At 54.4% G+C, this 24,173-nt stretch overlaps 4 protein-coding genes and 2 non-coding genes across 10 annotated transcripts; 4 read left to right on the forward strand and 2 right to left on the reverse strand.

Moving 5' to 3' along the window:
• Positions 1-1,398: 1,398 nt before the first annotated feature.
• On the reverse strand, positions 1,399-5,653 carry RAB34 (RAB34, member RAS oncogene family). Of its 4 annotated transcripts, none has more exons than XM_040641054.1 (11): positions 5,222-5,367; positions 4,344-4,440; positions 4,044-4,135; positions 3,114-3,179; positions 2,910-3,011; positions 2,739-2,803; positions 2,576-2,627; positions 2,304-2,385; positions 2,129-2,219; positions 1,890-1,997; positions 1,399-1,807 (listed from the first exon to the last, which is right to left on the reverse strand). In XM_040641054.1, the coding sequence occupies exons 1-11, from the start codon at positions 5,365-5,367 to the stop codon at positions 1,740-1,742; spliced, it is 969 nt and encodes a 322-aa protein (XP_040496988.1). In that variant the 3' UTR covers positions 1,399-1,739. The 4 variants fall into 4 exon arrangements, with proteins under 4 accessions (XP_040496988.1, XP_040496987.1, XP_008693558.1 ...); XM_040641053.1 differs by having other exon boundaries at positions 4,344-4,556; positions 5,222-5,347; XM_008695336.2 differs by lacking the exon at positions 4,344-4,440 and having other exon boundaries at positions 5,222-5,653.
• Positions 5,654-6,677: 1,024 nt separating this feature from the next.
• Positions 6,678-10,288, forward strand: RPL23A (ribosomal protein L23a). Its single transcript, XM_008695334.2, has 5 exons — positions 6,678-6,824; positions 7,439-7,622; positions 9,331-9,507; positions 9,981-10,050; positions 10,231-10,288. The coding sequence occupies exons 1-5, from the start codon at positions 6,800-6,802 to the stop codon at positions 10,243-10,245; spliced, it is 471 nt and encodes a 156-aa protein (XP_008693556.1). The 5' UTR covers positions 6,678-6,799; the 3' UTR covers positions 10,246-10,288.
• LOC121105134 lies at positions 7,284-7,348 on the forward strand. The gene has a single exon (XR_005837560.1). It is a non-coding gene; the product is annotated as a small nucleolar RNA SNORD42 (small nucleolar RNA).
• Positions 9,176-9,244, forward strand: LOC121105070. The gene has a single exon (XR_005837500.1). It is a non-coding gene; the product is annotated as a small nucleolar RNA Z17 (small nucleolar RNA).
• A 422-nt stretch (positions 10,289-10,710) lies between the features above and the next one.
• Positions 10,711-12,583, reverse strand: TLCD1 (TLC domain containing 1). The gene is made up of 4 exons (XM_008695558.2): positions 12,241-12,583; positions 11,840-11,922; positions 11,667-11,749; positions 10,711-11,246 (listed from the first exon to the last, which is right to left on the reverse strand). Exons 1-4 carry the CDS (start codon positions 12,432-12,434, stop codon positions 10,863-10,865), a joined length of 744 nt encoding a protein of 247 aa, XP_008693780.2. The 5' UTR covers positions 12,435-12,583; the 3' UTR covers positions 10,711-10,862.
• A 2,144-nt stretch (positions 12,584-14,727) lies between these two features.
• On the forward strand, positions 14,728-23,937 carry NEK8 (NIMA related kinase 8). 2 transcript variants are annotated; one of them, XM_040641055.1, is made up of 15 exons: positions 14,728-14,835; positions 17,084-17,289; positions 17,528-17,760; positions 17,964-18,095; positions 18,804-19,012; positions 19,173-19,255; positions 19,337-19,518; positions 19,610-19,760; positions 20,244-20,320; positions 20,666-20,783; positions 21,650-21,800; positions 22,022-22,185; positions 22,291-22,449; positions 22,627-22,785; positions 23,173-23,937. In XM_040641055.1, exons 1-15 carry the CDS (start codon positions 14,789-14,791, stop codon positions 23,199-23,201), a joined length of 2,100 nt encoding a protein of 699 aa, XP_040496989.1. In that variant the 5' UTR covers positions 14,728-14,788; the 3' UTR covers positions 23,202-23,937. The 2 variants fall into 2 exon arrangements, with proteins under 2 accessions (XP_040496989.1, XP_040496990.1); XM_040641056.1 differs by lacking the exons at positions 20,244-20,320; positions 20,666-20,783.
• Positions 23,938-24,173: the final 236 nt, after the last annotated feature.

Consider the following 24,173-nt stretch of genomic DNA (forward strand, 5'->3'; position numbering starts at 1 on the left):
TGATTTTACAGATAAGGAAACTGAGGCCCAGAGGATAAGTGATTTGCCTGGGAGTCTGAGAGCTCTTTCCTTTGGTTCCTTATCCCCAACTGTGCCTTCCTACCCGGTGCTTACTCCCAGATTTCTACCATTGGATAACTGTTTTCTTTTTTTCACCCCTTTCCTGCCTTCCCTTTAAAAAATACTTCTCTTTGGGGCGCCTGGGTGGCTCATTTGGTTGAGCATACAACTCTTTTTTTTTTTTTTTTAAGATTTTATTTATTTATTCGACAGAGATAGAGACAGCCAGCAAGAGAGGGAACACAAGCAGGGGGAGTGGGAGAGGAAGAAGCAGGCTCCCAGCGGAAGAGCCTGATGTGGGGCTCGATCCCATAACGCCGGGATCACGCCCTGAGCCGAAGGCAGACGCTTAACCGCAGTGCCACCCAGGCGCCCCGAGCATACAACTCTTGATTTCAGCTCAGGTCATGATCTCAGGGTCCTGGAATGAGCCCCATGCTGGGCTCCCTGCTCGGTGGGGAGTCTGCTTCTCCCTCTCCCTCTGCCCTTCCCCCAGCTTGTGCACATGCACTCTCTCTCTCTAAAATAAATGGTTAAATCTTTGGAAACAAACAAACAAATAAATAAATAAAACTTTTCTGAGGGGAACACAGTGAGAAGTGATTGAGGACGAACAATGAGGACTCAAATGGGGGACCTCCTGACTCAGAGCATGTCTTTTTCTTTTTGAAGAGGGGAAAAAAATATGCTGTTTTTTTTCTTCTTTTTTTTTTCCTCTTTTTTAAGTAAGCTCTAGGCCTAACATGGGGTTTGAACTCACGACCCTGAGAGCAAGAGTCACATGCTCTACTGAGTGAGCCAGCCAGGTGCCCCTATGCTGTTTGTTTGTTTTATTTAGTTAATCAGGCTTTAAAATGTAAAAAGACATTACTCATTAATTTATGCTTATATCACTAATAATGTTAGACAGACATTAGACAGCACATCTTCTGAGTAAGAACCAAGCCCATACCTGACCTGGGCCTTCTGGTCAACCCAAAGAGCATCCAAAACTCAATCACTTCCTACCGTGCTCCCCTCGGAGAAGTATTTTTTTTAAAGGGAAGGGGGGGCGTGAAAAAAAGAAAACAGTTATCCAGTGGTAGAAATTTGGGAATAAGCACCACGTAGGGGGACATACTTGAGGGTAAGGAACCAAGGGAAAGAGCTCTCAGAGCCGACCACTGAGAGCCCAGCACAGCCCTCCAAAATGTGGTTCCTGAGCTCCCAGCCTGTCTGGGCCCCGCCCAGGACCCAGGGACGGCCAGAATCCAGCAGGGAGCTCCAGTCCCAAGACAGCCATACAGCCCTGCCAATTCCGCATCCCTCATCCCCAACAAAGGACTCCAGTCCCCAAACTGCTAATAACAGAGATTTTAATGCATAAGGCACAGTGTGAGGCTGGGGTCATTAAGCATCCTCATACTCAAAAGGGCCCCGCAGGCTAAGCAAAAGCAGCAGGGATTATCTCCCCACTGCTGGGCACCCAGGAGAGCCCCCGGACGTCTAGTCTTTGGCATGGTCCCTGGGGCAGGGAGCGACTAGCATGGTCCCTGCTACCCCTCCAGGGGTACTGCCACCAAGGGGCAGCTCTTTGGTCTGGTAAAACAATCAGTGCAAATGTCCAGGGTCGAGCGCTAGGGGAGTCAAGGTGGCACAGTGCCCAGGGCTGAGCAGGCTCTAGACGGTCCCCTTACCACTCACGGGCAACATGTGGGCTTCTTCTTGCTGGCAGTTAGGTAGAGGTTGCTGTCATCACTATGGATGCCTGAAGAAGGGTGGGAAATATATGAAGCAGGGATCAGAGGTTCCCCGCACTCTCTGCCACCCTCATCCAGGCAGGCACTCACGGACAACATCCCCAATGCGCCGTGCCCCCGACTTCTCTAGCTCAGCCAGCACGTTGGCCTCGAAGGTCAGCGCCGCCACACGGAAGAAGAATTCCCGGACATTTTCACCTGACACATGGAGCGGATGGGTGCTCAGGGGCCGTTCCAGGCCTCGGTCATTGGGCACAGCTGAAGGGATAGGAGTGAAAGACCTGGTAGACGGGCGTGCCGCTGCAGAAAACCCGAGGCTTCTGACTCACCAGTGAGAGATGAGACCGCCCAGTACTCAGCCTTCAGCTCTTGGGCCACCTTGAGTGCATCTTTCTCCATCAGCACATACTGAGCAGGAGTCTGAGGGAAGGTCAGAGTCAGACGGCAAGGGGGGATGGGGTCCCCTCACCGAGTTGGGAGCCCCCCCACCACTGACACACTCACACTCAAGTCCTTCTTGGAACCCACAAGGAAGAGAAGCACATTGGCAGGGTCGTTCTCCTTGAGTGCATCGGCCAGCCACTGTCTGCCGCAGAGGGTAGACAACCGAAGATGAGTGGGCTGGAGAGGGTCCTCCTTCTGATACTCATATGCCCCTCACACTCTCTCTGGTCCTCGATGCATTCTTCTTCTTCTCTACTAATGCCACTGACCACCCCGCTTGTCTGAACCCGCTCTTCCTGGAACCCCCATTATAGTTCAGCAGCCCCACATACCTGGTATGCTCCAGGGAGGCCACATCATTCAGGTTGAAGACAATGATGATGGCTAGAAAAGTGGCAAAAACAGCTGACATTATTAGCTTCTTTCCAAAATCCCCCCCTACCCTAGATTAGAGACCAGGAACACCCACCTGCCCCACTTCACCGAGGCCCTTACCTTGAGCTCCTCGGTAATAGGTTGATGCAATGCACTTGAACCTCTCCTGTCCAGCAGTATCCCAGCTGGGAGGAAGGAGGGGGGACAACACAGGTATGTGGGAAGGGGGCGTGAGGTGGGGTACAGGCACTGGGGGAAGGAACGGGTGGAAGGTGTGGAGGAAGCACTCACAGCTGCAGACTGAATGGGACGCCCAACACCTCAAATCGTTCCATCTCAAAGTCCACTCCGATGGTGGCCTTGTAATTCTTATCAAAAGTATCTTTGCAGAACCTGAGGGAGCACCAGATGCTCTGGCCCTGAGCCCAGCCCACCTGGCTAGGTCTGGCCGAACCCTGCCCAGCACAATCCAGCTCAGCGAGAGCACCTTCTTACCTATTAATGAGACAAGTCTTCCCCACTGACAGGTCCCCCACCACAATGACTTTGGAGATCTTAAATCTGCAGGACACAAAAGTGGACAGGAGGAGTGAGCACTAGCTCTTGCAACCTAGGGAGTCTCAGTGTTCCCTGCTAAGTCTATAAAGTTAGCTGCACTAAGGCTGACGTTACAACAGACACAAGGCCTCCCAGGCAGCTTGCCTGGACACATATGCTTGCAGAAGGCTGTTTTGTGCTTCAGCATCAGACAGCCATGAATTTGAATCCCAGTTCTTACAATTACTAGCTGTGTGACTTAGGGCAAGATACTTAGCCTCTCTGAGCCTCAGTTTCAACATCTGTTAAGTGGACATTTAGTATATATTCTATTGGGTTGTTGTGAAGTTTAAATGAGATAAATGTCCCATATTCTGAGATAAATATCCTATATATCTCCCCCTTCACTCCCCCACACATATTTTAACATTTCTGAAATCAGGATACATCTTAAAAGCGATGGTGTTTTCCATTTAATAAAAGACAATAATAGTAACCAACACACTGCCTGGCACACAGTAAATGTTCAATTAATGGCATGCCGATGTTATCAGTATTACCTTGTTTTACCCATAATGGGAGACATCCCTACAGGCACAGCCCCCTGCCCTGGGGCTCAGATGGGTGGTCTGTGGGAAGGTGAGCTGGTGACCACCCTCTCCGGTAGAACACCTTCTCTGTGTCAGGAAGTGAACTGCCACCTCTCTACCCCACCCCATTTCATAGCACTCATCACAACCTTGCTGGGAAGAAAAGGGAGAACACATGGGTGTAAAAAAGGGGGAATAACCATATAGCTAGTAGAGGCTGAAATGGAGCCCCAGGGGGTGCTTGTATACCCTAGCTTTGCCTGAGACTTCCTTTCTTAGTTAAGGGCGTCTAACTCACCCCACGGTGCCTGTCCGGTGCTCCTGGCAGGCGCAGGTGACGCGGGGGTGGAAATCTTTGTGCACGTGCAAAGCGGCCTCCTTCCTCAGGCACTGAGACGGAGAGAAGAGAATGGGACTCACCCACTCCTGGTCCACGTCCCGCAGCCAAGCTGCCCTGGGGGAGGGCAGGGGACCACCCAGAAGCAGCAGACCTAGCTGGGCGGCAGGGCTGGGCCCAAGCCTCTAACTGATCTGGTGCCGCCTCCTCCCCGCCCACACCCCACCGCAGCCAGAAGCCCGACGTGGCCGTGGCGCCTACCTGGGGCAGCTCCGCCAGGACGCGGTCCCTCCGCACCGGCGCCAGAATGTTCATCTCGCCTGCGGTTTTGCTGGGAGCCCCGAGAAGGCGCGGGGGCCTGATCCGCCCCAGCGACCCGGGCCCGTGGAGACCCGACAATCACCCGCGACCGGGGTGTCCCGACTATAACTCTGGGCCACGGGGAGCCTACGGGAGCCCGCGGCCTCGGGGACGCTACCACCACAGCGGGCCACGGGGATGAGACGATCATCCGGGGCCGGGGAGAACCCACAATCACCCGGGCCCGGGGCGTCCCGACGACGACTCGGGGGCGGGGAGACTCCTCCGCCGCCAAATGGGGGCGGGAAGTCCCGTCCGGGGGGGGCCGGGCCCGCGCAGACCCCACAATAACTCGGGGCCGGATAGTTCCTACAATGACTCGGGGCCGCGGTGACCCGACGACAGCTCGAGGTTGAGGCGTCCCTACCATAACAGAGCTGCCCCGGGGCGCGGAGCGGCCCCGCCGCACGGGGTCAGTGTGGGCAGGGATGGCGCTGCAAGGCCCGCGGGCTGCTGGAGGAGGGGGCCCGGGCCCAGTCCGCTGCAGGGCCCACGTCCCACCCCGCTCTCCCTCCGCGAGCGCTGTAACATGATCCCCGGAAATTCCTGGAGAAGGGCCGCCCCCTGCCCCTCTCCCGGCAGCTCCCGGCCTCTCAGCCTGTCCCAGCCTCCCCCTCCTCTCCTCCCCACTGCGCTGCCCCAGCTCTGGGTACCCTGCCAGACGCCTCACGGGCACCAGGACCGCCTCCACCCAGGCTGGAACCCGCCCAGATCGAAGTTCCCCAGGTCGCTCTCCCCTGCGCCTCTGGGCCGGGCTCCGGCTCCAAGGGGACCCTTACCCAGTCAAACTGGTGATGGAGAATCCGTGATTGCTGCGCAGTATCTGGCTGGGCCAGGAGCCGGCGGGGTGCGGGAAGGAGGAGAGAAGGGGCCCAAGGAGAGGCGGCGCTTCCCTCCTCAACTCCAGGCCCAGGACGTGACTCATAGAGTCTGCCCCCGCTCGCCCTTCTGCCCGGGATGGGGTGGGGTGGGGGAAGCAGACAGGGGATGCCCACCGAGGAGAGAGACGTCCAAAGTCTGGGGTGTTTTCCTTCAAGGCTCCTGTGTAGACTGAGTGGTGGGAGGCTGAAGACCAGCCGGCGTCCCTCAATGGAGTCTAAAGAAGGGCTAGGTGGACCTGAAACTTCGCCCTTTGGATAGATCGCCGCTCTGGGACCAGGGGACTCCGCTCTGGGACCGGCGTTCTCTGATTCCATTGGAATTTTACCCCCAAGGACAACTTTTCCATTTTGCAGTTCTGCAGGATATAAGAGGAGTGTAGCACATAATAATCCTCACCATCAAAAGGAGGATCTGGTTCCAAAGATGGGAGGAGGAAGATAGAAAGGGCTGGGTGGAGGTGGGAGAGACACAGACCCTCAGGGGGAAAAAACCTAAGCTTTACGAAAACTTGTTCTGTGTCAGGAACTGAAGTTGAGGATGCAAACATGACTGGAGCAGGGAAGGGAAGACTACTTAAAGGGAGGGGACTGTGAAAGAAATTATTCACAAGAACTAGTAAGCCCTAGAGAAATCTGTACCCCGGGTGTCAGGAATATTGGTAGTCTCAAGAGTATTATCGGGAAAACGCATGAAATCTGTCATAGGTAAAGAGGGGTAGATGTGGCCACCTTCTACCTTCTGTGATACTTTTCTCCTCCCCTCTGCCTGACTTGACTTTTTCTGCCACCAAAATACTGTTATTGATAAGCCACGTCCCCATTCTGGACCTAAATTTCCACAGAAGTTGTTAGAGGGACTTGGACCAGACAAGTTCTTAAAACTTTGTGGTTTGGTTTTGTTTGAGAGAAAGAGAGAGCTAGCACAAGCGGGGGGAGGGGCAGAGGGAGAGGGAAAAGCAGGCTTCCCACTGAGGAGGGAGCCGGATGCGGGGCTCGATCCAAGAACCCCAGATCATGACCTCTGCGGAACGCTTAACGCCTGAGCCACCCAGGTGCCCCTGGACCAATTTCTGCTCTAACATTCTGGAACTTCGCTTCACTCTCCCTGAGTCAACCTAATTATACTCAGACCAGTTTTCAGTGCTACTGTCTCCTGGAACTGCAGTACTCTTTCATCAAGATGATAAGCGCTCAAGACCAGAGCCCAGCAGCAGCGAGCCACACCATCCACATCCACCGCAACAAATAAACACGCGTCTCCAAAAAACTACAACCCCCAAGAAGCTTTAGACTCTTGAAGGAAGAGGTGGAGCATGCTTAATCACTCTCGCGAGCACATTAAACCCAACTACCATTCCCAGAGGGCACCGCGCTAAGGTTATCCAATTAGCTTTAAACAAAAAGTATCGCGATTCTTTGGTGAGACTCTGCTCTATAAGCCCCTGGAAACGAGCCTTGGAAATCCCTTTTACGAAGATGGCGCCGAAGCCTAAGAAGGAAGGTTTGTGCTGGGGCTGGGGGTTGGCTACCCCAGGTAGCTGGCGTGGGATCCCTTCAGAGTGAACGAACTGGGAGGACAGCGGCTGGGCTACGCCTTGGGGTGTCTGCTCCGGAGCTGCTTCTCGCATTCCGGCACGCTGCGGTGCGCGTGGGCCCAGCCGCGTGAGATGGGCTCGTGTGAGGAGGTTTGGGAAGGCAAGCCCGGCCGGCACCACCTGTCGAGGGCTGTCGGACTGTTGACTTTGGGGAACTAGACGCATCCGCAGGCCGGAGCTCCATGTCTCCAGACCTCTGAAGAATTATAGTCCTCAACTTAGTTTCTTTTTTTCCCCCCGTTAGAGCTATATAAGTAGATAAAACCACTAGCACACATCTTGTCAAGTATCAAGTGTTCGATCATTGCTAGTTCCTTTACTTCTAAGTCGTATTTTTGGAGTTACTCTAAGTTCGCCCCGGTATCGTGCATATGATGGAAAAATTTTAACCTGAGACTTGGTGATGTCTTCAAAGGAACCACTGATGCACGTGTTCTGGAGCGCCCGCTAGGGGTTTTGAGAACGGAAGTGATTGGCTTCTGAATCCCGTGCCCTCGTTTTCTTTCTTTCTTTCTCTCAGCCCCTGCCCCTCCCAAAGCCGAAGCCAAAGCAAAGGCTTTGAAGGCCAAGAAAGCGGTGCTGAAAGGCGTCCACAGCCACAAAAAAAAGAAGATTCGCACGTCACCTACATTCCGACGACCCAAGACTCTGCGTCTCCGAAGGCAGCCCAAATATCCTCGAAAGAGCGCCCCCAGGAGAAACAAGTCAGTATTGCCCTTTCCCATGAAAAGATGTTGGGTGGCCATTCGTAATTTGGAAGTTTACCAAACCTGCAGAATGACTTCTCAAATATATGTTGGTACCGAGTGTGCCTCTCTAAAGGGAGTGTGAGGAGATTGTTATGCCCTGTTTAAGAACGAAAGGAGACGTTTTTACAATATTGGCAGGAATTGTTTAAAACTGCTCAGTGACTATTAAGGTTAGTTAATTGTTAGGTTAATTATTCATTCGTATATGATCTGGGTTTCAAATTCTGCTTTCTTGGAGTATAAAGTAGGACTTCGATAAATGTTTTTTTATTTTGGAGTTCCAGGTTTAGTTATTCATTGCACCTTTTGCTGTAGGGAATAGTCCTTGAGGGTGACAGTGTGGGATGATTCTAGACTGATAAGGACACTTATAATCTGTATTGGACGGAGAAGGCCTGCAACAGTGTATAAAAGGTTCTTCTGATTTACTCTCAAGTCTTTACACTCAAGAAATAGAGGGAAATGGGCAAAAGGTTTAGGGTCTTGAGTGTTTTAGTGTCACACTACTGGTAATAAAACTGAGCTTAGGGGGCCACAAATTAGAGCAATAGTAGTAATAGCCACCTCCCACTGCTTCTTAAGAAAAAGACAAGGAGAGTGGGTTGTGTCCATGGAGGAAAGCCCTTTTTACCGCCCTTTGGACATGGGATTTAGTGTGATGAGAGATTGAGACCTGATGTCTAGTTTTAAGATAGGAACATAGTGTCCAGGTGAAGAGACTTGTTTTTCTGAATTTCAGGGGGAAAGCTGTATGGTAGGTGTGGTCGAGCCACTGTAAGCTTAACTCAGGCTGTAAATAAAAGTTGCTGTCAATCAATGGCCCTCAAACCAGTTTTCAGCAACCAGGGAGGGCAGAAATATCTATCAAATCTCATAGTGAAGCAACAGCATTCTTTCGAACTCTACTCTGGGTTTCAAGACTCCATAGTCTAACTTTATGCTCTTGAAGTAAATTGTTTAACCTCTCAAGTCTCCAAATTTCTTCTAGAAGTTTGCCCTTCAAAATGTTGAAGTCAGGGGATGCCTGGGTGGCTCAGTTGGTTAGGCATCTGCCATCAGGTCAGGTCAGGATCCCAGGGTTCTGGGATTGAGTCCCACATCAGGCTCCTTGCTCAGCAGGGAGCCTGCTTCTCCCTCTGCAGCTCCCCTTGCTTGTGCTCGCTCTCTCTCTCTGACAAATAAGTCTTTAAAAAAAAAAAAAGTTGAACTCAAAGAATGCAAGGGGGTTTGGAGCTCAGAGATGATCCTTAAATCACTTGAAGGATGAAAGTACTTCCAGTGGGGGCACCCTTTGCTCAGTCTGTTTGGCTCAGGTCGTGATCCCAGAGACCTGGGATGGAGCCCCGCATCAGGCTCCCTGCTCAGTGGGGAGTCTGCTTCTCCTTTTTCCCCTTACCCTCATTCTTGTGCATGCATGCTCTCTCTAATAAATAAAGTCTTTAAAAAAACAAAGCCCTTCAAGGGGAAGAAAGTGCACAGGTTTCTACTCCCAGGTCCCTAAGTTTCAGGGTGCAGATGATGACACTGTTTAGCGACCAAAGTCTGACAAAAATGATTGCTTAATGGTCTGATGCACCTGGGCTCTTCTGGCTTTGGGCTCTAAAAGAGGGCCTATCCTCTTATTGGACCCAGGCCAGGTGATACCATTTTGTCTCTTCCCCAGGCTTGATCACTATGCCATCATCAAATTCCCCCTGACTACTGAGTCAGCCATGAAGAAAATAGAAGACAACAACACACTTGTGTTCATTGTGGATGTCAAGGCCAACAAGCACCAGATCAAACAGGCTGTGAAGAAGCTCTATGATATTGATGTGGCCAAGGTCAACACCTTGATCAGGTGAGTAGGGCCTCAGTCAGGAGCCAGGAAATCTACATGGAGTCAGAAGTAGGTTTCAGTTTTTGAGCCTTAAGAAATGAACAGCTTCTGTTGTAATTCTAGTCCTTTGTATCTAATATGGACTTTTGAGGACACATTAGCTCTCCTGTCTCTAGGACTTTATGGTGTTGGTGTTCATTTTCTTGATCCCTATACCTCTAGACGGGCAGGCCCTAGAGTAAGGCACAATTTATGTCAGATTACCTACCTGGATTTCAGTCTTAAAATGTTCTGGGGTGTTCCCCACAAAGGGGAATTTGCTTCATTTGTGGTTTGGTGGCATCCCTAGCCTCCTGTGCAAATGATGGAAAAGGCACTATTTGGGGAAAAAGATGATATGACCAGTGGCACTGATGTGTGCCAGAAAGACTAGGAGAAAGGGGGAGGCTTGAGGGCAGTGAGGGTAGGAGGAATTAAGACTTCCTTTATCCTAGGCCTGATGGAGAAAAGAAGGCATATGTTCGACTGGCTCCCGACTATGATGCTTTGGATGTTGCCAACAAAGTAAGCTTCCTTTGCTGTGAACTCCACCACCTTGTCCAAGTAATGTGTCTGTTAGTGACCAAAACCTGACTTTTGCTGATTGACTGCATCCCTATCCTTAATAGACCCTACCCTCACCTTTTTGCTTTTTAACCATGACATTTCAGCTCGCAGTAACAAAGCTCCTCTTTTGTTTTTCAGATTGGGATCATCTAAACTGAGTCCAGCTGGCTAAATCTAAATATAAATTTTTTCACCATATATGTTTCTTTGTTGATTTCTGGTTGGGCTTTGGGGAAGCCATACTGTGGTATACACACACTTAAGTGAACAAGGTTTGGGCAAGATTTTGGTCTACTTAACCCTGTTGGAACACTCTGCCTTCTTACCACACTTATTAATCCTGACAGTGGGAGCTCAGATATTTGTGACCCAGATTAAGGTTCCTTGTTCTAGGACAACTACAATTTGCCACCATCATGGGGGTAAGAGAACAGACAAAAATCCCTCCCTTTATCTGGAAGGGGCTTTGTAGGAAACCAGTACACAGAGTCCTCATTAGCATCCACTTCAGGGCAGTGTGAACTGGCTGGCTTTCATCACACGGGTCCCCGCACCCAACGACCACGTCCAACCGGTCTGTCTGCTTCCCTCACCCCTTGCCCAAGAAAGGACAAGGACTTCAGAGGAGTGCCTTCATTAGCATTTTGAATAGTAGGTGCAGAGGCTGGCCTCTGAAGATGCCCCAGGCTTGGGGCTAATTCGCTCATCTTATGTGCGAGGCTGTCCTTGGCTGCGTTTGCTCTTGCCACAAGTTGCAGGCTTTGTGCCTCTCACTCTGTCAAAAACTTGTCTTTGTGTTGCTGGCTGGGGACGCGCTCAGGGCAGAAGTCTGAGCGGAGGAGGCGGGAAAAGTAGATGAGGATCATGATGTCCAGCATGAGCAGGTTAGCCAGCAGAAAGGTGCCCAGGGTCCTCTGGCCCAAATAACGCAGGAAGAAGTGGGTGAGGTAGGCCTGAGGGGCCAGGCGGAAGAGAAAGTACATGACCAAGTTGACATACTTGTTGACCCGGTACAGGAGGAGGTGCTGGGCATTGTTAATCTTCATCATCATGCGGATGGTGAGGAATATGTTGCTGACCTCCACCAGCAGTGTCAGGACTCCCCCGCCAACAAAACTGTTCCAAAAGATGCCTGCAAAGAAGGCACCCAGGGCCTAGAAGGCAAGGGAGATAACGTGTCAGGGAACCCAGATACCATGGCTTTCCTGAAAGTTGTTGGGAATATCAAGGCTACCAGACTGACTGCTGGGAAATCCATCCTTACTGGATTCCTTCTGGATTATAGTTCATGATGGATTCAACATGATTAAATTCTGATCCCTGCCCACAGATTCTGACTCTGGGGAGGGTTTCCAAACTGTTCAAGGAGGTAATAGGTAAGGCCATGGATTGCTGGCCTCAAAAGTGAACTCACCAAGGGCAGAAACTGACAACCTCCAGTGTCCTGGTATGAGATGTAGGACACAGGCTGGAAACAGGGTTAAGAAGGATGGTCTTTACCTCCCAGGTTCAGAAAGAACCGAGACCAGGTTGCTAGCACCAAGCCTACACCACATCCCCTGCTTCTCATTTACCATGAGGTGATGAACGAGGTATTCCCAAGAAGCTCGTGTCTGACGACTAACCACGATGTCCACCGTGTCGTGGATGAAATACCCTAGCGGGGGGATGGAAAAAGTTCATGAAAGGAACCGAACAAAAAGTTCCCTGTTCCGTACCTACTTAATATTTTCTGGGCACGACCTACCTGCGGAGAAGCAAGCCAGCAGATAGCCAGAAAGCGACCACGCCGTCTCAATCTCCACCAGCATCTCGGGGGTCTGCCATAGACTGGGAAGGAAGGCAGGCTCTCAACATCTCCGCATCCCCAAGGCCCCTCTACTCCCCCATTACCCCTCCCAGTCCCCGGGGAATCTGGGCTCGCGCTATTGGCTTTGTGGGACGTGAGGAGAAGCTTGGCTGAAACCCAGGTGTCTCCCGGTTCCCAGATGAGCTTTCCTGCTCCCCTGGGGCCTCTGCCGCTCCTAGTTGGAGAGCTTTCTAAACACGGAGTCAGGTGAGACTGCATGGCCTGGGCTTGCCAGAGAGTGATGCGGAGAGTAACGTGGGATCCCCCAGCCACCCTCACTCCCCCAGTCCTTCACTCACCACAGCAGCGCCCAGACCCCGGACACAATGGAGTGGGCGAAGGAGACCAGCAGGTTGTGCCAGCGCCAGGTGCGCAGGGGGTCGGCGCGCACATGCGCGGGCAGGGGCAGGCGGCTGAGCGCGCGCCGGAGCGCCCGGAAGGTCAGCGTGGCGCCCAGGAGCAGCGGCAAGGCGGGGTGCAGCAGTGGGGGCATGGTGGCCCTCCCTGCTGTCTGTCTGTCTGCTCCGTAAGCCGCCTCGTCGGCCTGCTCCGGGAACGGGGCTCCTCTCCCGCCCGTTCACACCGGCCGCCTCCCCGCCGGCCTCCAGGCTCACAGTTTTCGCGGAGCCCTCTAGGCCCCTGCGCTCCTTGCGTCCCCTCCCCGCAGGCCTCTGCCCCCGCCCCCAGCCGCCCCCGCCCCGCCCCGCCCCGCCCGCCTGCCCCCGCCCCTCCGGCGCCTCCGCGGCACCGAGGGCCCGGGCCCCATTTCCCGGGGGCCTCCGGGCCCCGCCTGGCTCCCGGGGACTTCGGGAGGAAAGGGGCTGTCCGGGGGGCGCCGACGCCGCTGCACCCCTCGCTGGCGCCTCCCGACTGCCGACGGAGTCCCGCCTCGCTCGCTTGGCCTCATTAACCCGCGTCCCCACTTTCCCCGGGGCGACCGGCTCCCCCGCCTCGGCGGGTACTGAGAGAACTCTCTCTCCGCCCTCAATTCCTTTCTGGGCAGAGCGGGGCGGGGCCCGTCACACACCCGCGTCCTTTAAGCCCTGGTGCTGGGGAGGGGTTCGACCCCGCCTCGATAATGGTCTCCGCCCATACCCTGTTCGGCCACTGGATCTCTTCAGGGCAGAGACCGGCCTGTTTATCAGTCTCTACGGCGCCCCGCATCGACTCGGTGCCTAGAAAGGGTCGACTGATCCATCACCCTTCTTCCCAGCCCGCTCTTGGGCTCCTGGGGCCGAGCGGCTGTCACAATCCTCCCTCAGACAGTCCCAGCTCTTCTCCTAGCTCCCTGGAGGCTGGCACGAGGAAGACCGCCGATTTGCCCGGGCTGCTGGGGTGACCCTTACTCTTCAGGACAGCGGCCTGGAGCAGTTGCAGCTCGTGGTCACTAGGTGTCAGCCTATCCCCACCTTGACGCGGGATCCCCTCCCGCCTCCAAACAAACGAGGTGCGAACAGAGGAAAGACTGAGAACCCGAGGCTGGGGGTGGTGGTAAAGGAGAAGAAGGGAGTAGTCGGAGGAGGGGCGGGGCTAGGGAAAAGATGCTTCAAGAGGGAGGGAAAGGTAGAAGCCTTAGGCGCTGGAGACCCAGGGACCAAGAGGTTTGGGTGCTTGCTCTGCCTCCCTCGATGGCTCCAAGGTTACATATTAACCCCTGTGGGGCTCCTGGGTCAACCACGGCCCGATTGGTTTCTAGGTGAGAGCACGAGTGTCCCGGGTTGAACGGCTTTTCCCCTCGGAGTTTCCGTTTGCTCACAGGGCAGCTTTGTTCATCAGCCAACAGCAGCCTGAACCAGCAACCAAGGACCCCTCGTGGGGCCCCTCTAGAGGTGTCTTTCACGTGGGCAAGTTTGAGTACCTTTTGAGGGGTGGGGCGGAACAGAACATAAACACTCCTTTCCTCACATTCCTCACTTACTCAGAAATAGGGACACTGTCTCTTAGCTAATCACCACCCTCTTGCTCCTTAACTGAGCTTTTAGGGAGCTCGCACAGAGCAGGAGGCACAGGGAGACAACAGGAATTAAACTCACTTCCGGTCAAGATCCTAGACAATCTTACTAACCAGGCCCCTACGTTTAGGCAGAAGCCTGGAACCCACATGGGTCAAACAGATCTCCTTCCTCCTCTCTTTGATGCTTTCAGATAGTTGTCCACTTCCCTCTCATCTTCCCCCGAAGGAGATTCTCCCTATAGTTGAGCGTTGAAGGCGGCAAAGTTGTGTGTGTGCAGGGGTGTGATGAAAGTTCTGACGAGCGCGGTGCTCACTTGTTGGGACAGCCTGGAGTCTCCTCCTCCCTAGGTGAATCAGCTCGGGGTTTCCCCGGTCCCTCCCTAGACAAACACGAAACTAACCCTGCTCCCTGCCCCATAGACCGAGAGTGCTGACGCTCTTGGTACAGTTTTGGTAGTTTATCATTTGCGTGCCAATGAAAATCTCTCTCCTTCCGGAATGGAGTCACTAGTGGGCAAAGAAGTGGGCTGAGAGAGGTCGGTCCTCGCTTTCCACCCTCACTGGTTGTGCAGGGCACCCCCTCCGGTCTAAGGAAGCTTTGCGAGGGTCGGATGCGGACATATGTGTAGGGAATGGCTGCCCTAGCCGCCAAAAGCGCCAAGAAATGGTATAAAACCCCATTTCTTGGGATCCTGAAAAAGCAACTGCGCGCGGGGGCTGCAAGGACTGTGTAAACAGCACAACATGTATACAAACCTGAAACCTACACCAATCTCACTTGCTCCGCCCGCGATTAACTGGCAGCTTGGGGGCGTGGCTTTAGAGTGGGCGGGTCCGCGCACGCGCCGCGTCTGGGTGTGGGGGGTTCCGGAAATGTGACTCTGAGAAATGAGATGGAGAAGTACGAGCGGATCCGAGTGGTGGGGAGAGGTGCCTTCGGGTGAGCCAGGGATGTGGGGAAGGAAATTGGTCGGGGAGAGGGAAAGTGAGCCCCAACTCTGACCGCGAATTCGCTGCCCGGTTAGCCGCGCCCCGAGGCGTGAGCGCCCCTTTGGCAAGCCCCGCCCAGGCTTCCGGTCCCGGTCCCAGCTGGGAGACTCCGCCTCTAACGAGGTCACGCCCCCGACAAGCCTTTGCGCCCCCGCCGAATTCTGTTCTTTGATTCCTGACTCATTCATTCAACAAATACTGAGCGCCAACTATACCCGTCAGGCTCTCGGCGCCGACTGTACAGTAAAGACCAAAATAGGCTTGGTCTTTTCCCACTCGGAGCTAGTAAAATAATAAACAAGATATTAAAGCAATTATAACAAGCTGCGAGCGTGGCATACACCAGGGAGTACTTATTTGGGGTGGTCAAGGAGAATTTCTCTGAGAGGTGAAGTTTAAAGCCGAGACTTGAGGAATGAAAACCAGTAATCTGAAGGTGAAGGCAGAGCTTTTCAGGCAGAGGAAGCAGCATGTCCTTACGCGGGAAAGAATTCAGAGTATTTAAGAAACTGAGAAAAAGACTGGTGAAGTTGGAATGTAGTGGGCAAGGTCAAGAATGGTACACATAAATATATATGATGAATGGTATAAAATGTGATTGTCACAAAGGACGGATGATGGCCTAATAGGCTGAGGTAAATAGGTTGGATTTATTTCAAGTGTAAAACGGAAGGGGTTTAAGCAGAATGAATGGTCTTGATATGATTTGCATTTTTAAAATGTTCACTCTGGCTGCTGTGTGGAACTTAGATTTGAGGATGACAGAAGTGAAAAGCACCATTTTAAAGGCTAGTATTTTAGACAAGAAATAATGATTTGGGGGCGCATGGGTAGCTCAGTCGTTGGGCGTCTGCCTTCGGCTCAGGGCGCGATCCCGGCGTTCTGGGATTGAGCCCCACATCGGGGTCCTCCGCTGGGAGCCTGCTTCTTCCTCTCCCACTCCTGCCTGTGTTCCCTCTCTCGCTGGCTGTCTCTCTCTCTGTCAAAAAAATAAATAAAATCTTAAAAAAAAAAAGAATGAATGAATGATTTGGCCAAGGGTTATAACAAAAGTCAGAAATGGATGAGTTCATAATATTTTGGAGATGGAAAACAGGATTTACTGATATGTTAGTGTGAAATGGAAGAAAGACTTTGGCATGATTTTCAGGTGTCTGACTTTAATGATGGTGTCAGTTACTGAGATGGAAGAGACAGAGGAAGGAAAGGGTTTGGGGGCAAAAATCAGAAGTTTTATTTTGAATTTATTAAAATTTAGGATGCTTGCAAGCCATTCAGGTAGAAATGCAAAACAGGTAGTTGGATTTGTGAGTCTGGGGCTCAGAGGAGAGGTCTGAATTGGAAATATAAATTTAGGGGTGCCTGGGTGGCTCAGTCGTTAAGCGTCTGCCTTCGGCTCAGGGCGTGATCCCGGCGTTCTGGGATCGAGCCCCACATCAGGCTCCTCCGCTGGGAGCCTGCTTCTTCCTCTCCCACTCCCCCTGCTTGTGTTCCCTCTCTCGCTGGCTGTCTCTATCTCTGTCAAATAAATTAAAAATCTTAAAAATATATATATATAAATTTGATCCTTAGATGATCATCTTACAGTCCATTCATTCAGCAGATACTCACTGAGCTCCTACTATGTGCTAAATACTGGGCTCTGCTCTGGGAATATAGTTGCGAAGGAGAACAAGAACCCTGCTTTTATGGCCACTGACCAGAGTTGGAAGAAAATAACAGTATGAACGGTTTCCACTCATAGAGCATTTTTGATGTGCCAGGCACTGTGCTCAGTGCTTTACATGCATTTTCTTATTTGATCCTCTCAACAACCCAGGGAAATTGATTCTGTTTTCCAGATGAAAATGTCATACAACCCCAAACCTGATAAGTAGTAAGAGGAAGAGTCAGGATTTGAACCCAGGAGTTAACTCCAAAGTCTATGGGAACTTAGGAAGATCAAGACTAACTTCACTGTGCCTGGGGTGAAACTGAGCCTCGGGTTAAATGACCTGCCCAAGGTCTCACACAGTGTTCTGAGAACTGCAGTCAGTTCTCCCTGTTCTTGAACTCAGTGTTCTATGCATTTAGTTAGATGACCTCTTAGTCTCTGTGCCCATCCCCTCTTCTAAGGAACATCCAGTGACTAAGTCTGCCCTGTGTGATGTGTGGCTGGAGGCTCCGCTGAGACCCACCCCTGTACTCTGTGTCCCTAGGATTGTGCACCTGTGCCTGCGTAAGGCTGACCAGAAGCTGGTGATCATCAAGCAGATCCCAGTGGAGCAGATGACCAAAGAAGAGCGGCAGGCAGCCCAAAATGAGTGTCAGGTCCTGAAGCTACTCAACCACCCCAATGTCATTGAGTACTATGAGAACTTCCTGGAAGACAAGGCCCTCATGATCGCCATGGAGTACGCACCAGGTGGGCCAGCCTCCTTGTACTGGCCAGGCTCCAAGGGCTTCTCACCTTTGGACAGGCAGTCACAGATCAGCCGGCTTCCCTCCTCAGAATGGGTTTGACTGAGGGTCAGAGGTATAGAGTTGTGACCCCAGTTGTGTGAGGCTAGCAGGCCCTTGCCCTGTCTGGGCTGTTGGTTTCTTAAAAGGAGAGTCCCAGGCAGGGAAAAGCCTAGATCTTAACTAGTTCCTTGCGGCCGCAGGTGGCACCCTGGCTGAGTTCATCCAAAAGCGCTGTAACTCCCTGCTGGAGGAGGAGACCATCCTACACTTCTTTGTGCAGATCCTGCTCGCGCTGCACCACGTGCATACCCACCTCATCCTGCACCGGGACCTCAAGACTCAAAACATCCTTCTGGACAAACACCGCATGGTTGTCAAGATTGGTGACTTCGGCATCTCCAAGATCCTTAGTAGCAAGAGCAAGGCCTACACGGTGCCTGGGCACAGAGGGGACCTCAAGGGTGATGGAGGTTTTGAGGGCCAAGACTCAGTGTACATCCTAACCCCCTTCCTCCCCAAGACCTTGGCCCCTTAGCCCCCGGCTGGGTGGTCCTGCAGGAAGAAGCAGTCTCCTGCGGGCCTTGGACAGAGGCTCCCCTACCCTGAACTATAATAATACCTACTTCCCTCCTGCAGGTGGTGGGCACCCCATGCTACATCTCCCCGGAACTGTGTGAGGGCAAGCCTTACAACCAGAAGAGTGACATCTGGGCCCTGGGCTGTGTCCTCTATGAGCTGGCCAGTCTCAAGAGGGCCTTTGAAGCTGCGGTGAGTTATACCCCCAAAGAGACAATTGGGAAATCTCTATCTCCCTCCCCTGGAAGTCCGTGGCTCCAGCCACTTCTGTGTTTCTTCCATTTTGGCTGAGTTGTTTCCCTCATCAGAGTGGTAGACTACCTCAGGGAAGAGCTGTGGCTGCCCTCGGGCTATGGGTTCCTGAAGGTAGGGCCTGGGTCCCTCATTAAACTGAAGACTCCTGAGGGCAGGGCTCTCCCACCAGATTAGGGACACTTCTTTTTTTTTTTTTTTTTTTTTTTTTTTTTTTTTAAGATTTTTTAAATTATTTATTTATTTGACAGAGAGAGAGAGAGACAGCCAGCGAGAGAGGGAACACAGGCAGGGGGAGTGGGAGAGGAAGAAGCAGGCTTCCAGCAGAGGAGCCTGATGTGGGGCTCGATCCCAGGACGCTGGGATCACGCCCTGAGCCGAAGGCAGACACTTAACTACTGCTCACCCAGGCGCCCCAGATTAGGGACCCTTCTGAGGGCAAGACTTGAGTTCTCTCCACCACCTAGGGTTTCTGAGGACATAGCTGCAGCTCCGCCATCAGGAGTTCCTCTCACTGGGAGTCCCCTGTCAGACCGCAAGTTCTCAGTGCAGGGCTCTGACCACCCCATTAGGCCTGGAGGCGGGAGGTGCTGCCACCCAAGAGCCTGACCCAGGCTCTGGCCAACCTCACTCTCGGTGCTTTCACAGAACCTGCCAGCGCTGGTGCTGAAAATCATGAGCGGCACCTTTGCGCCCATCTCTGACCGGTACAGCCCGGAGCTGCGCCAGCTCGTGCTCAGTCTGCTCAGCCTGGAGCCCTCCCAGCGGCCCCCGCTCAGCCACATCATGGCACAGCCCCTCTGCATCCGCGCCCTCCTCAACCTGCACACCGACCTGGGCAGTGTCCGCATGAGGAGGCCTGTGCAGGGAGTGGGGGAGGGCGCTCTGGGCAGCGGGGGGCACCCGGCGGGAGCACAACAAACCTGGGGCAGACGGAGCTCAGGGCAAGTCCTCCATTCCTGCGTGTGGGGGTGCCAGGAATGGACTGTGTCCTGAAGCCCCCCCTGTGACCCACAGGGCAGAGAAGTCCCTGGTCCCCGGGCCACCCATGGCCCCCGGCGGCAGCACAGGGAGCAGGACCACGGGCGCCCGCTGCAGGGGTAAGTCGGGGCCGACCGCCGGTGCGCCCTGACGCCAAGCAATTGCCACCAGTTTAATAGGCCTGATGCGCTGTCCCGCAGGCATACCCCGCGGACCCCCACGGCCGGCCATTCCGCCACCGCTGTCGTCCGTGTACGCGTGGGGCGGCGGGCTCAGCGCCCCGCTGCGGCTGCCGATGCTCAACACAGATGTGGTCCAGGTGGCAGCCGGACGCACGCAGAAGGCGGGCGTCACGCGCTCCGGGCGCCTCATCCTGTGGGAGGTGAGCAGGCTGGGGGAGGGGGGCTGGAGGGGGCAGGGGCGGGGCAGGAGCGGAGGCTCAGGTGCCGCCCACCCGCTCTCCCGGCCCGCAGGCCCCGCCCCTAGGCGCCGGAGGGGGCGCCCTCCTGCCCGGGGCCGTGGAGCAGCAGCAGCCCCAGTTCGTCTCCCGTTTCCTGGAGGGCCAGTCGGGCGTGACTATCAAGCATGTGGCCTGTGGGGACCTCTTCACAGCCTGCCTGACCGGTGAGTCCGGCAGGGGACTAACTTGGGGCATCCCACAGAGTCCGAGAAGGCCCCCCCAGAGCGACTTCCCTCATTGGTTGTCATTTGCTCACTCGTGAATGCTTCTCTCTACTCGTTATTGTTATCCTGCGCCGGGTGCTTCATTTTTACTTAAGATGTATTTATTATCTTGAGAGAGAGAGGTGATTTACTTACACAATCCCCTTTACCCTTCACACTAGGCCTGGCCAGGTAGTTACTGTGTATTATCCTTATCTGAGGGAGGCTCAGTGATGGATCTGGAAAGCTCAGATCTAAAGCTCAGAGACTGTCACTTGTCCAAGCGCACACGAAGAGACACCCTGCCTGTATTTTTCTGCCTCCTGTCCCATTCTTCCAGGCTTCGCTTCCAACTTTTTGCTCCCTCCAACCTGTGGACTGGCCTCTCTGGAAAAACAGCCCAACCTCTCTCCCTTCTCTTTCCTCACCACCCCTGCTCTGCAGACCGAGGTATCATCATGACCTTTGGCAGTGGCAGCAATGGGTGCCTAGGCCATGGCGGCCTCAATGACCTCAGCCAGGTGGGTGCTGCCGGTACCTTGGGGAGGAGGAAGTGGGGAAATGGCAAGGAGCGCACATCTGACAGCTGACACCCAAGTTGGGGGCCGGGGATCCCCAGCAGCCACAGGCCCCTCTAGCTCCCGGGCTGCACCTGTTCTGGGCAACACCAGCGGAAGTTACAGTAAGACCAGGTTTCCCCAGTGCTTGCAGTGTGTGTGTGTGTGTGTGTGTGTGTGAGTGAGTGAAAGACACAGCTGTCTCATGAGAATTTGCTGCTTTCAACTTCATCCCTCCATGGGATGTTGAAGCCAGGAAGCTAGCCCAGCCCCCTTGCCTAGTCGCTCTTCCTTCCCCTCTCTCTCTAGCCCACCATTGTGGAGGCCCTGCTGGGCTATGAGATGGTGCAGGTGGCCTGTGGGGCGTCCCACGTGCTGGCCCTGTCTACTGAGCGAGAACTCTTTGCCTGGGGCCGTGGAGACGGTGGTAAGGCCTCCACCCTGTTCCAGCCTCTGGGCTCCATCCCCCCACAGCACCCTCGCTGGGACTTGTTCCTCCTTATACCCTCCTTCCACCCCATGGCCCCTTCTCCCTCTTTGCTCTTCCAATTCCATTAGTTTCTTCATTCAGCGAAGCTTTACTGGACATCTAGTATGAGCCCCTCCCTGTGGTGGGTGGACAGACAAGAGGAACATAAGAGTCCCTTCCTTCAGGTGCTTATGACGTCACGAGCGATCTCTTTCATCTGGCAGTACTTATGGTGGCCCTCTCTGGGTCAGATGTCATGCTGGGGGGGCGCCTGGGTGACACAGTGGTTAAGTGTCTGCCTTCGGCTCAGGGCGTGATCCCGGCGTTCTGGGATCGAGTCCCACATCAGGCTCTTCTGCTATGAGCCTGCTTCTTCCTCTCCCACTCCCCCTGCTTGTGTTCCCTCTCTCGCTGGCTGTCTTTATCTCTGTCGAATAAATAAATAAAATCTTAAAAAAAAAAAAAAGATGTCATGCTGGGCATTTGAAACTAGAGAGGACTCACATGGGGTTTCTGTCCTCCTGGCAGACTCATTCTAGTGGGGGGGGGGAATGACATCTCCCTACAATAAAGGACAGAGAGCATCAGGGCTCCCCCCAAGGTCCAGAGATGTGGGAACCCAAGGAATGGCATGGGACGTCCCTGGAGGAGACAGAGTTGACATCTGAACAGGGCCTTAAGGAGGAGTAGGGCCCCAGGTTAGGTATTGCAGGCTGAGGGCGCAGCCTGCACTCACGGGGCTACCTCCTCTCTGTGGTGGCTCCTCATCCCGGCATCACCAACCTTGAAACCCAAACTAGCCCCATCCTGGTTTCTCCTTGTAGGCCGGCTGGGCCTGGGCACCAGGGAGTCCCACAGCTGCCCCCAGCAGGTGTCCATGCCCCCAGGACAGGAAGCCCAGCGGGTGGTATGTGGCATTGACTCCTCAATGATCCTCACTGTCCCTGGCCAAGCCCTGGCCTGTGGGAGTAACAGGTGAATACTAGCCTGCCCCTCCCCCTCCCCGGCTGCTAATGCTCCATCTGTCATTGCCTACCTTCCACCCAGGGTCCGAACTGAGGGTGGGGCTGAGAGTGCTGCTGGGTTCAAGCCAGGGTGGGATCTGTCTCCTGGGGACCAGCTCTTGCCCAGACTGGTGGGGTCAGGGGGGTCTATGCAAACCATCAGTCAGGCTTGGCTTCTGGCTCCACCTTCAGGTTCAACAAGCTGGGCCTGGACCACCTCTCCCTGGGGGAGGAGCCTGCCCCCTACCAGCAGGTGGAGGAGGCCCTGAGCTTCACACCACTAGGTTCTGCGCCCCTCGACCAGGAGCCCCTGCTCAGCGTGGACCTGGGCACTGCTCACTCAGCTGCCGTGACTGGTGAGTAGGACCCGGGCCCAGGCAGCCCCAGGTGGACTCTCCTGGCCTCCTCAGGATCTCAGCCGAGGCACCCCTTTCCTTCCTCTCCTGTTTCCTCCCCTACAGCCTCTGGCGACTGCTACACTTTCGGCAGCAATCAGCATGGGCAGTTGGGCACCAATGCCCGCCGGGTCAGCAGGGCACCTTGTCAAGTCCAAGGTTTGCAGAACATGAAGATAGCGATGGTGGCCTGTGGAGATGCCTTCACTGTAGCCATCGGGGCAGGTGATCGATTAGTGGGCACTATGGGGGCAGATAGGGGCGTTGGCAGGCCCGTGGACAGTGGGGGGTATCCTGCTCAGGGCTGCCCAACCTCCATCTGGGGCCAGGACGGCATCCAGGAGGGTGGCTGCTTGCTAAGCTGTGTCCCCCTATTTCCCTCCTTGCGATTCTCTTTGGCAGAAGGTGAAGTGTACTCTTGGGGCAAAGGGGCCCGGGGTCGACTAGGAAGAAGGGATGAGGATGCTGGACTCCCTCGGCCAGTGCAGCTGGATGAGACACACCCCTACACAGTGACTTCGGTGTCCTGCTGCCATGGAAACACTCTCCTGGCTGTTCGCCGTGAGTTATAACTTTTCCCGCCTCACCCCCACAAGGGTTAATCCAGCAGGCCTCTGCCCACACTCCCACCCCCCCAGTGGTCACAGCCCAAATCACTAAAAGCAGCTTAAGCCCCCAGATAAATGAAAGCAGAAGCTGCAGGCTAAGATAGCTTCCTGCCTGGGGAGGGCAAGGGAGTCTGCTTCTTGGGCCTCATGGAGGGGCTTCCCAGGGCCCAGAGGCATTCTTTCTCCTACCCCCAGTCCAGTTTAGTTAGAACCTCTGCTTCTGACCTGTCCGGGTCCAGAGTCCAGGGCCCAGGGTGGGAGTGGGAGCGGAGGTGGGTGCCCCTCGCTGGAGGCGCTGCCCTCTGGGTGGCTGCAGGGGTTTCTTGTTTGTACCTTCCAGCGGTTACAGATGAGCAGATTCCACCCTGAGGCACCTAGAAACACCTCCCGACCACCCTGATATTGCTTCTTCTTGGAACCCGCTTGAAAACCGCAGATGCCCGCAGCAATGCTGTTCCCACCAGCCCCCTGGATGGTCCTCAGTGTAGTATAAGAACCAGTGACGCGCCCACTCTCCTATGGCCCTAGATCCGTAAACCTCAACCCACCCTGTTCCCCCAACATCTTTCTTTTCTCTCCCCACCCCTCTTAAGTCGGTGTCCCCAGGGTCCCGCCTGGCTAGAGTCGGAAACCAGACCCAACCTTCCCAAGCAGGGTGGTCTCCAGAGTCTTGGCAGAAAAAAGCTGAAGGCGGCTGTGACTCCACCCAGATCCTGCCCCTTACGCCGGCCCAGTTGGAAAATAAGTCACCAGTGCCCCCTGGGAGAGCAGCTCGGTGCTTTGGAGCAGGGCAAGCCCCGTCCTGCCTGGACTGGCCATTCTGGCCGACTAGCTTTTGCATTGCCTGGGACAGGGAGCCTCCCCCCCCCTCCCACTCCAAGATCCTGAGAGATCCTGAGGCATAGATTCATTGCACAACTTCTGAGCGGACTGGGAGTGCATCTGCAAGGGCACCAAAGGGTCTACTGCAGAGGGGGATCCCTGCTGAAGTTTGCCCCTCACCCCAGCCATTCCCCCAAGGCAGGTTGGGAGAAAGGGTAGCTAGCTGGGCCAGACCAGTTTTCCAGATGACTGGGAAATCGCGCCAATAAAAACATCAGCTGCCTGCCTAGAATGTGGTCTCTTCAGGGGTGGGGGTGGCGGCCCGACACCCCAGAGCTGGGCAGGGCCGCGGTCCAGGGAGGAATGTGGGCGCAGCCCGAGGCTGGGGCCGAGGTTCTTCTGGCCCAGCGCCCAGCTCGTCTTCCCCGCGCCAGCCGAGCTCCCCAGATCTGGTTGCCAGGCTTCGGCTGCCTAGCACCTGCAAGCTGGAGTCCCGGGCCCCGGGGCGACACATGGCCC

Source organism: Ursus maritimus, unplaced genomic scaffold, assembly GCF_017311325.1.
Source record: "Ursus maritimus isolate PB19 unplaced genomic scaffold, ASM1731132v1 scaffold_24, whole genome shotgun sequence".
In the NCBI taxonomy this organism is placed as follows: domain Eukaryota; kingdom Metazoa; phylum Chordata; class Mammalia; order Carnivora; family Ursidae; genus Ursus; species Ursus maritimus.